General features: G+C 43.2%; 1 protein-coding gene across 1 annotated transcript in view; it reads left to right on the top strand.

Annotated features, from left to right (window-relative positions):
* Nucleotides 1-12464, top strand: part of cpne4a (copine IVa) — a 77098-nt gene that overhangs the window by 37185 nt on the left and 27449 nt on the right. The window contains exons 8-10 of the mRNA XM_034149491.1: nucleotides 1066-1164; nucleotides 7363-7449; nucleotides 11338-11397. Coding sequence (XP_034005382.1) covers nucleotides 1066-1164; nucleotides 7363-7449; nucleotides 11338-11397 — 246 coding nt within the window. The remainder of the gene's footprint in view (nucleotides 1-1065; nucleotides 1165-7362; nucleotides 7450-11337; nucleotides 11398-12464) is intronic.

Raw genomic sequence — 12464 nt, forward strand, 5'->3', positions numbered from 1 at the left:
AGAAAGCTTTTGAATGGTGGTACCTTTCCAGTTGGTCTACCTGCTCTTCACGTAGCTCTGCATGTCGTCGTTTAGGTGCTTTCTGGAGATAGGCACTGCTCAATCCACTCCTCCATAGTGAGACCCCCCCGGAGGTCCAAGTTAATCTTAAATGTTTCCATCTTATGCTTTGTAAGTTTGTTTCGTAACGGAAGAAATGAAAATATATTTATAAAACGGACAAGTCAAATCAAGCAATCTGATTGGTCGATAGCGTTTTTGCGGACCTTTTTGATTACAGATTTGAAAACATCGTTGCTTGCTTTAAAAGTAGCACAATTCATTATGTCAAACCTTGGAAAGTATCTAGATATCCCTGCCCTAATGCCAAAGGAACTGCACACTGAATATGTTTTTGCAGTTTGATGTCTATGTCTGGACCGCTGCGTAAAAAGGAGGGTTTCTGCCCCGTTACTTCTCCGCTGCTTTCTTGTTCCAGTTTGCTTTTCAGCCCAACTGTATACTGTTTTTCTCAGACGCGGAGGGATACTGACTTGTTGTGAAAAGTAACTACAATTCTACCCGTGGTATACTGAGCGTATACCACGGGTAGAATTGTAGTTACTTACTTATTGGCTAAGAACCAATCAGATTGCTTGATTTGACCTGTCTCATTATCAGGCTTCTTCAAACCAAACAATAATGGAAGTTGCAGAAAAGGTTATAGTTGTTTTGAATTCTTGTTTTACAATAACTTTAAATATTTAATGATGAACCTTACAGGAATCTCAGCGTGTCTCCTTCTCAGGTTTGTATTTTCTGAATGAGCTGCAACAGAAAATACATCTGTTTTCAGTCGTCTGTTAAATCTCACCTCAGAGGAAGAGACTGAACAGAGACGTCTAATTAGAGTTAAATCGTTTCAGAATCAGGTTCGTAACGTGATGTTTGTGTGACGGAGCGATAATGAGTGTGGCGAGGTCTTCGGTTAATCTCTCATCACAAACTGAAACCTGTGCTCTGATGATTCCAATGTCTTTTATTCCTAATCAGTTTATAATTCGCCGTGTTTTTTTGTCTCGTCAGTGCACGGTGTGGGACTGGGACTCGAACGGGAAACACGACTACATCGGAGAGTTCGAGGCGTCGTTCAAAGAGATGAGAGGCGCCATCGATGGGCGGCAGGTAGGAGAAGAGGACATCACAAACTCTTTCTGTTTCAACGTAAACATTATTAGGTGTGTATAGTTGCATTTAAAACAAAGGCATATGATGGTGCATTCAGGTGCTCCTCGGTTTGTCCCATTTCCTGAGGTGGGAAGTCGTTCTTCTTCGTGTTTATGAGCTTTAAGTGGCGATGTGGAATCACCGTGGACGCTACAAAGAACATGGAAGTCATTTTCAGATTATTCTGATCGGGATTTGACGTTGTTTTCTCAAAACCTTGATAGATAAAAAATGTATCCTAATAACTGAAAGCACATCATCGTTAAAAACAACCATAGCCATTATTTCAAAAAAGACTCACTCTTCCTGCAAAACAACAGAAACACACATGGCTAATTATTATGCAGAATCTTCTTGTCCCGCCCTCTTCTTCCTCTGATTGGTTAGCACACATTGACTCTGTGGTTGGCTGGTTGTTTAGGCCAATCAGAGGCAGAGTATGGCGGGTAAGGCCCATGCGATTGTTGGAAAGAAACATTGCTTCTTCTGCACAATCATTAGCCATGTGCTGATGTTTGTTGCAGGAAGATTTCGAAATAACGGACTTTCTGACAAGTAATGTGTTTGTACATGTTTGATTGCACTTGTCGTAGAAGCTTTGGATAAACGTGACAGCTAAGGATACGTAATGCAACAGAACACAAATATAATTGTGCGGTTAGAGACTTTTATTCACTTATTTTACCGTCATTTGAATTCTGATTTGAAATTCTGAATGTGAGAGGCTTTCTCTTATTGTGGACTGTCAGAATACTGATATCTAATGAGGACTCTAAACAAAGTCTAAAGCAGCGACCGTTTGACCGGCGTTATCTTGGAGCTACGTCGCTAACGTGTCTCCAAGCCTCCGTTAGCAGCAGACTTAAACCCCGGAGACTTTAAGGAGACGTGACCTGATCTGTGTGAGCTGCAGGCTTCCATTAGAGGGCCAATTAGCAGCGTGAGCGCCGTAACAACGCTCCTCCTCCGGGACGCTTTATGGAGACGGACGGCGCGAGGTAATTGCCCGGCGCGGCGAAGCGGAGGCAGCGCTAATGAAGACGCAGCTGTCTAGAGCTGCCGGACAGCAAAAACGAGGCAGACGCTAATTAAATTCCTCTCTGTTAGCGCTAGCGTGCTGTCTCTGCTGGATGTGAGCTTTCTCTAAAAACTCCCCAAAGAGGACAACACGGCTGACAACTCGGCATCTATGTGAGATTTCAGCGTCTTACTATCAGTGACCAGGGCTCTGTAAGGATCCCCTCATTAACCCCTCATCACCAACAGAACCATTTAAATGAAATCTCCCGAGGCATCTTCTGTTTTCTGTCACCTGGATTCAGGACACACTTTCTGATTGGAGCTGTGATGTTTGGAGTCTGACCTTTTTCTTTTTGTCAACAAATCTCAAGTTCAGACTCAATCCAACATGACTGTCTCACTTCCTGTCAGTGGCTCTCTGGTTGATGTAACCCTAGCATCAGAAGGAGTCATGTGACCACATTGTTAAAATAAGACCATAAAACATTTTAGGTAAGTTTCCAACAACAGAGACATTTGTTCAGCTTTATGATCCTGAACGTCACCAAGGTCCCAGCTGTGTGCGTCACTCTTTAGTGTCCCCTGTTCTCCCAGCTGTGTGCGTCACTCTTTAGTGTCCCCTGGTCTCCCAGCTGTGTGCGTCACTTTTTAGTGTCCCCTGGTCTCCCAGCTGTGTGCGTCACTCTTTAGTGTCCCCTGGTCTCCCAGCTGTGTGCGTCACTCTTTAGTGTCCCCTGGTCTCCCTGCAGTGTGCGTCACTTTTTAGTGTCCCCTGGTCTTCCAGCTGTGTGCGTCACTCTTTAGTGTCCCTGGTCTCCCAGCTGTGTGCGTCACTCTTTAGTGTCCCCTGGTCTCCCAGCTGTGTGCGTCACTCTTTAGTGTCCCCTGGTCTCCAGCTGTGTGCGTCACTCTTTAGTGTCCCCTGGTCTCCCAGCTGTGTGCGTCACTCTTTAGTGTCCCCTGGTCTCCCAGCTGTGTGTTTCTGCTGCCATGTCTCCTCAAGTTGCTGAAGATGTTTCTTCATGTGGAACATTAGTGTTTTTATATCTGCATCCTTTCTTGTGTTGAAGCGTGTTTGCATCTGGCGGCCCCCTGTACGGGGCATCTCTTAATTGAAGATTTGAGTTATTGATGTCAGCCGTGAAAGTCTGCTCAGTTATTCCGATGATGTGGAAGAAACAAAAGTCTGGCTGGGGATTTTTCAGTTGCTAAACCTTAAAAAACAATCCTCAAGGGATGAAAGGCAGACAACATGTAAAGTCAAAGAGCTCCACTAAGTGTGCTGACTAACCCGGGTTAAGAGGAGCTGATATGTCTCTGGGCTTTACCGCTGCCTTTTATTCAACTCGATGTTGTTCTTGTGTCAGACCCATTGACACAGGATCTACTTTTAATCCTCACAAGCGAGGAGAAGAAACAATGAGCAGTCAGTCGAGTCCCGTCGGGGAAACACCCCCCCCCTCCCCCGCTCTCTTCTTCTTCTTCTGTTCACCTTTTATTTATTGGCCTCCCTCCCCGCCTGACAGTCAGCGACACAGAATCCCTCAGAGCTAAAGCCTCCGGAGAGCTCTGTTCATCCTCCAGACCTCAGATTGAGTCTGAAGCGCTGCTCGTGTCCTCGCTTTCATGTAATGAAGTCAGAGTGAAGCCTCTGAGGTGTGTTTGGACAGATCTGTGGGTAACATGTCTGTCCGAGAGACTTCTCTCAGCAGGAATCAGGAGAGGAGGATGATCTTATAATCAGGCTGGGAAATTAACTGCAGGACATTTTCTGAATGATAGGATTTTGAGACTTGGTTCAGGGATGTGGTATTTCATTGTTGGTCCCTGAAGGCAGCACCTCCTGGTCCAATGGGATTTTTCCATGTGATTTTGGATTATGTCAGAACATACTCTGTATCAAACAAACGTTTATGACACTTACACATTTAGTTCAGCAGGATAATCTCCACATACTGTATTAACCACTTTATGATTTCTGAAGTAAAAAGCTAATGATAGGCTATAAAGGAACTACAGCACGGTCACATGACTTCACGTCACCACCGCTAAGCTAAAGGAGGCTAATGTTGGGCTATAAAGGAACTACAGCACGGTCACATGACTTCACATCACCACCGCTAAGCTAAAGGAGGCTAATGTTGGGCTATAAAGGAACTACAGCACGGTCACATGACTTCACGTCACCACCGCTAAGCTAAAGGTGGCTAATGTTGGGCTATAAAGGAACTACAGCACGGTCACATGACTTCACATCACCACCGCTAAGCTAAAGGAGGCTAATGTTGGGCTATAAAGGAACTACAGCACGGTCACATGACTTCACGTCACCACCGCTAAGCTAAAGGTGGCTAATGTTGGGCTATAAAGGAACTACAGCACGGTCACATGACTTCACATCACCACCGCTAAGCTAAAGGAGGCTAATGTTGGGCTATAAAGGAACTACAGCACTGTCACATGACTTCACGTCACCACCGCTAAGCTAAAGGAGGCTAATGTTGGGCTATAAAGGAACTACAGCACGGTCACATGACTTCACGTCACCACCGCTAAGCTAAAGGAGGCTAATGTTGGGCTATAAAGGAACTACAGCACTGTCACATGACTTCACGTCACCACCGCTAAGCTAAAGGAGGCTAATGTTGGGCTATAAAGGAACTACAGCACGGTCACATGACTTCACGTCACCACCGCTAAGCTAAAGGAGGCTAATGTTGGGCTATAAAGGAACTACAGCACGGTCACATGACTTCACGTCACCACCGCTAAGCTAAAGGAGGCTAATGCAGGGTTGCCAACTTTGGGTACCTGGCTGGAGTGAGATTTTGATATCATGGGTTTAATTCGGTTTAATTACACATATGCGCACGAAATGACTGCTATCGTGTCAGCAGCGGGACCTTAGCATATATATAGGATATATATACAATATATACAAATACACAATAATGGACACAGACTATAAAGGGCACACAGTTTCATTCACTAATGAAAGTCAAACATGTTTGTTTCCACTATTTTATTGTGTGCCTGTCGCGATAAGCAATTAATTGACTTATCGTACGATAAATAAAAATGAACTCGATAACTTTTCTGACCTCGATAAATTGCCATTTACATGAGGATGTGACTAGCAGTTTGAAAGGATGTACTTGAATTATTATTATATATTATCATTGTGTCAGTGGTCTAAAATGGTCATACAACGGTGCCGACAATATTATCGTTTATCGCAATAATTTCCGGGAAAATGTATCCAACAAAATTAATTATCGTGAGAGGCCTATACATGAAACACACACACACAAACAAATCTACAGACTTACTCCAAACTGCCAAATATATTAATTAACACACTCTCACTCTCATATACTCTTTGACTCTATTTTGGCCTAGTAGAACAATAAGCAGCAGACTTTTACTTTTTTATCATTTCTACTGGATCTTAGATCTGCAGTTGCAGTGGCGGCTCCAGAGTATTTTTGTTGGGTAATCTCTGGTAAGGCTAACCCATACAGTGGTGGGGCTCAAGTCAGTATTTGCAATGTAATTACATACACGCTCCCCCGACAGTGAAACGCCACGCGTGAGGTTTAGATTATTTCCCTGTCTCAATCCAAATTGAACTGTATGAAATAAAAAGGCACATTTGTCTTGTAGTAAATAAAAAGGGCGACCTGGAGCCAATCCTGCAACAGGTGAAAGAGTTGACATGCTGAAAACCCAACCCCTGCAGGGGGGTCTGGGGGGATTCTCCCCCAGGAGATTTTTTTAAATACTAACATCAAATACACATTCTGGTACTCTCTTGAGAAGAAAAATAAATAAATCTATTACTACATATTTAAAAAAATGAATGCCATTTTAGTTTTGTGTTACTTTGTTCTGAAAGCTGAACCTGCTGCTCCTCACAGAGAGAAGAGGGAAGAGGCTGTGTGAATTACTTTACATTGTGGATAAGGGTGGATAGCCCCCATTGTTCTGTGTGTCAAAATGAAAGACAGCCCACACACCTATCAATCATCAAACCGTGGGGTCTTATTTCATTACGTGTTGATTTCTATCAACACGTAATGTTGTATCGATGATATGAGATGTACTACCGCAAAAGTATTCTCCGTCGGGACTTCCTGCAACAACACCACGCCGTTATCGTGATTCTGATTGGCCAGAAGACATTATCAAAGATGTTCTAATGAGAAGACGATCACTACGTGACAAAAGTTTTCAAAACCGTTTCTAGTCTTCGTATTCTTGTTTTTGGCGTGAGAATAGTTTGGGCAGCGTGAGAGCGTGAGATTGAGAGTGAAAGCGTGTGTCACACGCCAGATGCGTGAGAGTTGGCAACCCTGGCTAATGTTGGGCTATAAAGGAACTACAGCACGGTCACATGACTTCACATCACCACCGCTAAGCTAAAGGAGGCTAATGTTGGGCTATAAAGGAACTACAGCACGGTCACATGACTTCACGTCACCACCGCTAAGCTAAAGGTGGCTAATGTTGGGCTATAAAGGAACTACAGCACTGTCACATGACTTCACGTCACCACCGCTAAGCTAAAGGAGGCTAATGTTGGGCTATAAAGGAACTACAGCACGGTCACATGACTTCACGTCACCACCGCTAAGCTAAAGGAGGCTAATGTTGGGCTATAAAGGAACTACAGCACGGTCACATGACTTCACGTCACCACCGCTAAGCTAAAGGAGGCTAATGTTGGGCTATAAAGGAACTACAGCACGGTCACATGACTTCACGTCACCACCGCTAAGCTAAAGGCGGCTAATGTTGGGCGTGATGACGTTTAGTCGTCTCATTTAGACACTTGTTAGCAATCTCTGTTTTTAAATTCACCAGTGGGGTATTTACTGATGTATTTTATGTCGTAGAACTAAACGTTAAAATCTCTTTAGCAGATCTTATTTCAGGATAACAACCAAAAACACATTCAGAAAACCATTGACCTCCAGACCAGGGGACAGGAAGTGAGGAAATGCTGAGTGATGGCGGGTGTTAGGACTCATTCCAAAGCTCCCTATATGATACAAACTCAAGAAATGAAACTCCGGGAGTGTTTTTCTTGATATACAGTATGTGTGTAATGTTCTTTTGCCCTTTGTTTGCTTGCAGGAGCAGTGGCCGTGCATGAATTCCAAATACAAAACCAAGAAGAAGAACTACAAGAACTCTGGGATCGTCATCCTGAACCAGTGCAAGGTGAACCATTATTACTTATTTTCTATTCCTTTAACTCGCGTTGTGTTCATGTGCTGCTGGGAAAACTGAATATGATATTATGAGATGTTTTATTACGACGAATTTATTACGAAAAATATTATATCAAATATATATAAGTAAGGGATAATGTGCAGCGAAGCGGTCATTCTGGGTAAAAGAACACCCGACAGGCAGATCAGGAGCCTGACGCGAAGCGGAGGGATCTTGATCAGCATGAAGGGTGTTCTTCATAATGACCGCCTCGCTGCACATTATCCCGTTTATTACACGGCCACATTCTCAACAAAGTAATGATATGACTCCCAATATTAATTGAAATGCTTTTATTGATTTAGAAAATGTTTTTATTGATTTAAAAAGTAGTTTTAATGATTTAAAATGACATGCATCCGCTAAGAAAAATAGTCCGCTGTTACCGTTTGAACTACGTAGCAACGGCAGGATCTGCTTCGATAGCGTTTTTGAGGAGCTTTTTGATTACAGATTTGAAAACATCGTTGCTTGCTTTAAAAGTAGCACACTTCATGATGTCACACCTTGGGAAGTATCTAGATATCCCTGCCCTAATGCCAAAGGAACTGCACACTGAATATGTGTCGCCATCTGATATCTGGACCGTTGCGTAAAAAGGACCGCAGCTCCGTGTTGAGGGTCTCTGCCCCGTAGCTGATCAGCTAGTCTTTAAATAGTTCCATAGCCCATAATGTGGTCCGTCTTTTCGCCTCTCTTACTTCTCTGCTGTTTTCTTGTCCCTTGTCTTTTTCTTTTCTTCGCTGGGGACTCATCAGCCACTAACCACTCATCCTGCGCTCTCCAAATATATTCAAATGAATATTAAAATCCTCCATGTTGCTCTCAGGCGGGGAGACAACGGAAAACTAAAGACAAGCAAACGGTTTGAAAAGCAAACTTTATACAGTTCAATCGACCTGACTCCTTTCTGCAGATGTGAGCGTCCTTGACAGCGGTCTGTACTACTGGATTGACAACGTGTCACGTGTTCTGAATTGACCAATCAGAATCGAGTATTCAACTAAGCCATGTAATAAAACAATATAAAATATTCCGGATATTTAAAATAGAAAATTAGAAACACAACAGGATCCAAAATACTACAGGTCTTTTATAAGAAAGGAGAAACTCAAACTATGAAGCAGTGAGTTCTCTGCAGTGAGATGTTAGCTGTTATAAAGGAGGAGTGCGAGAGCTCCTTTCTTTGAATGAAGTTGTGGTTTCTGCGGTTCAGAGATGGAGTTCCCCCTCCTCCTGGTGTTTGGTCTGGTTCAGAGATGGAGTTCCCCCTCCTCCTTTGGTCTGACAGACTGAGGTAATTATCGGGCGCTGAGCTGCCTGACATTTGCTGCCAGACGGAGCTGATAACATTTAACTCGATGACTCTCCACACACAAAGAGAGTCGCTCAGACCTCTCTTTGTGCAGACTGAGGAAGACGAGCTGCAGCACGAAGCACTGAGACTCATTTACACTTCATGCATGAGGGGGGGGGGGGGGGATTAAAGCAAGTGTTGTAAACAGGATGAGAGGTGCATGACAGAATGAGGTCTGCAGATACACAGTAACATTATTATCTGCAAGATCTCTCCAGGCAGGCTCTCATCTAATCAGTGACGCAAGACTTTGATCATTTACTGAAATAAAAGTAGAGATATTACAGTAATCCTCGGTTACAAGTGAAAGTCATGCATTCAAAATCATACTTAAAGGTGGGGTAGGTAAGTTTGGAGAAACCAGCTCGAGTGCGCTAGAATTTGAAAATACACAACCGGAGAAAATCTGCCACTTCCTTACAGAGCCCCTCCTCCAACACACACGAACGCGCACATGACCAATGAGGGCACGAGATCAGTTTGTGCACAGATGGAAGGCTGACAGGCAGGTAGGCCATCCAGTTATTTTAGCCGGGCCGGCTCAGATGATTGGTCGTGCTTTTTACAGTACTACGGCTTCCACAGATGACATTTATTTATGGATTTTTTGTCAAAGCACTTCAGATATTCATTGCTATCAGGATGTTAAGAGCATTCCATGGAATATAACAAAAAGTGTATCTCGAGCCGGTTTCTCAAACGTACCTACCCCACCTTTAAGTTAAAGTACAAAAATATGAACTTCAATCTGAAATTATTTATTTAATTTTGCTACAGTTGCTTCATTTAACACTGAAGTTAAGTTAAAGTAAGAATGTATCTATCTATCTATCTCTCTATCTATCTATCTATCTATCTATCTATCTATCTATCTATCTATCTATCTATCTATCTATCGATCTATCTATCTATCTATCTATCTATCTATCTATCTATCTATCTATCTATCTATCTATCTATCTATCTATCTATCTATCTATCTATCTATCTATCTATCTATCTATCTATCTATCTATCTATCTATCTATCTATCTATCTATCTATCTATCTATCTATCTATCTATCTATCTCTCTATCTATCTATCTATCTATCTATCTATCTATCTATCTATCTATCTATCTATCTATCTATCTCAGAAACCACATCTCCCATCTCTGATGTGAAGATCTGCTGCATCATTTCTCCGTTAGTGTTCGATCCACAGCGGGCAGCATTTAATACACTCTACCCCAAACTGATCCGATGGTGCTGATGAGCAGATGGCACTACATGTCTTTGAGTGGAGCCACAGAGGACAGTATAAACCAGTCCATTAACCAGAACCTGGAGACCCCCTGCAGATGTGTAGCTGCACCATCAGAGTCTGTGTGTTTATTAAAACATCACAATCATTAAAGAGTGGGTAGAGTGGGTGCTCGGTGGGATGAAAGAGAGAGAGACGTTGAAAAACACCAAAGCCTGATGCTCGTTTCCTGCAGGTGTGTTTGTGTGCAGGACTCAGAAGAGATGATAAATAAAGAGGCAGTGTGTGTGATGTTGACTTATAGAGAAAATGGACCCATGCAAACTGCAATGATGAGTTCAGGAACCCGGAGACAAATGATACGGCACAGCGGTAGACTGAGTCTAACATCTATACAGAAGCTGCACTTAGAAATGATCACATGATCCACGGCTAGAGAAAGGAGCTGGAGTCGTTGCTGTTGTTTCAGCTTGATGTTGTTGTGTGTTCAATGGACAGGAAACATCCGCATCATAACTCCCTTTAACTAAAGAGGACGCGTTCTGCTTCCTGTGGTGCTCCCTCTCCTGCTCTGTAGGTTTTAGTGCATGTCAATGGTCTGCAGAGGCTAACATCCCTGTGTTCCTCCAGAGGGAGTTCCTGTCTCACACACTTCCTCCTGCCTGCCTTCTATTTCTCTTTTGAGATGTTTATATTTTAGAATTGTTTATTTCTACTCTTTTAATTTGTTATTATGTTCAATGCCTTGTTTTGTTTTATGTTGCTGCAACAAAAGAAATGCCCAAATTGGGATTAATAAAGAACATCTTATCTTATCTCTCACAGTGACATCACTTCGCAACACTCACGCTCCTATTGGCTAGCGCTCCAACACATTGTACGTGATAGGCTAAGGGGGCGGGACATCTCTAAGCGGTTGACCAATCACAACAATATGAACCAGAACATGAATAGAATCGTAGAAAAAGAGTCCATTACTCCTCTAAGTCCGTTTGGTTAGGAGCTATGGTCTGAAGACGGGGATACCTTTCTGACATAACCCAAAAACACACGGAGGAATCCCATTGGACCAGGGAGATGCTGCCTTCAGGGTCCAACAGTTAAATACGTCATCCCTGCACCTCTTTGTAATGAATCTAGAATGGATGAAGGAGTCAGCTGATGCTCAGTTTGATGATATTTAAACTTTTAAAATATGAAACATTAATCTCCATGTCTGTTTCTTTCTGTCTGCAGATCATCAAGATGCACTCCTTCCTGGATTACATCATGGGAGGCTGTCAGATCCAGTTTACAGTGAGCACACACACACACACACACACACACACACACACACACACACACACACACACACACACACACACACACACACACACACACACACACTCACACACACACATTCCCATGTTCTCTGAGATCATTTCTGACGTTGCCATGGAGACGGTAACCATGGCAGCAGCCTCCCTGTGTCCCGGTTACCCCCGGCAACCTCTCGCTGGGTCTGAACCAGTTCAACCAGTACAGCAGTCTGAACGTTCTGCAAACTAGTGTTGGCAGGAAATGTAGTTTAAGTCACGTACAATGTGTCGGAGGAGCGCTAGCCAATAGGAGTGCGAGTGTTACATAGTGATGTCACAAAGCTTTATTGACTAACAGCGTTTCAACACTGGAGGAAGCTCCTGTTTAGTCATAAATCCACAGAAACAGACAGGAAGTGTTTCTTCTGCAGCTTCAAATCAGCTGTTTGTAACTTCCTGTGGTCTCCGGAGGACCAGTGGCGACTGGTCATTAGGGGCAGGTGGGGCACAGCCCCACCTAGTGTCAGCAGAAAGTATTACAAATAATGATTACAAAAATGCAAAAAAAAAAATAAAAAAAATATAAAATATATTTTAAGATCATGTTTAATCATCTGATTCGTCTGTACATTGCTGTTTTAGTCTGTGTTCTTCTAATTAGTGTGTCTACAGTCACAGTGTGTGCCTATTGAGCTGTTTAGAGCCATGTGGGACAAAACCTGATTATGCCCCTCCCTCTCGCTGTGAAGTGAACGTGACTGTAAAAACTACACTGCGCATGCTCAGAGTATTTTGTAATGAAATGTGTGTGGCAAAAAAATAATGACCAGAGGGGCATGGAGCTGCCATCCCCACCATACGTCATCTCAAATCATTCAGAGCTGATTGGCTGTAAGTACGTGTGCCGCGAAAAGTGTGCTGTGTGAAGAGGAGACGAGAGAGCTGCAGTGACGCGTCCTAAAACCAGGAAGTAAGCTGCGCATGGCTTCCCTCGACAAAAAAGCAATGAGATTTCTCCAGAGGATTTTAGAAAATAGCTGGAAATAAGATCTGTGGGAAACGTAC

This window comes from Trematomus bernacchii, unplaced genomic scaffold (assembly GCF_902827165.1).
Source record: "Trematomus bernacchii unplaced genomic scaffold, fTreBer1.1, whole genome shotgun sequence".
NCBI classification, from domain to species: Eukaryota; Metazoa; Chordata; class Actinopteri; order Perciformes; family Nototheniidae; genus Trematomus; species Trematomus bernacchii.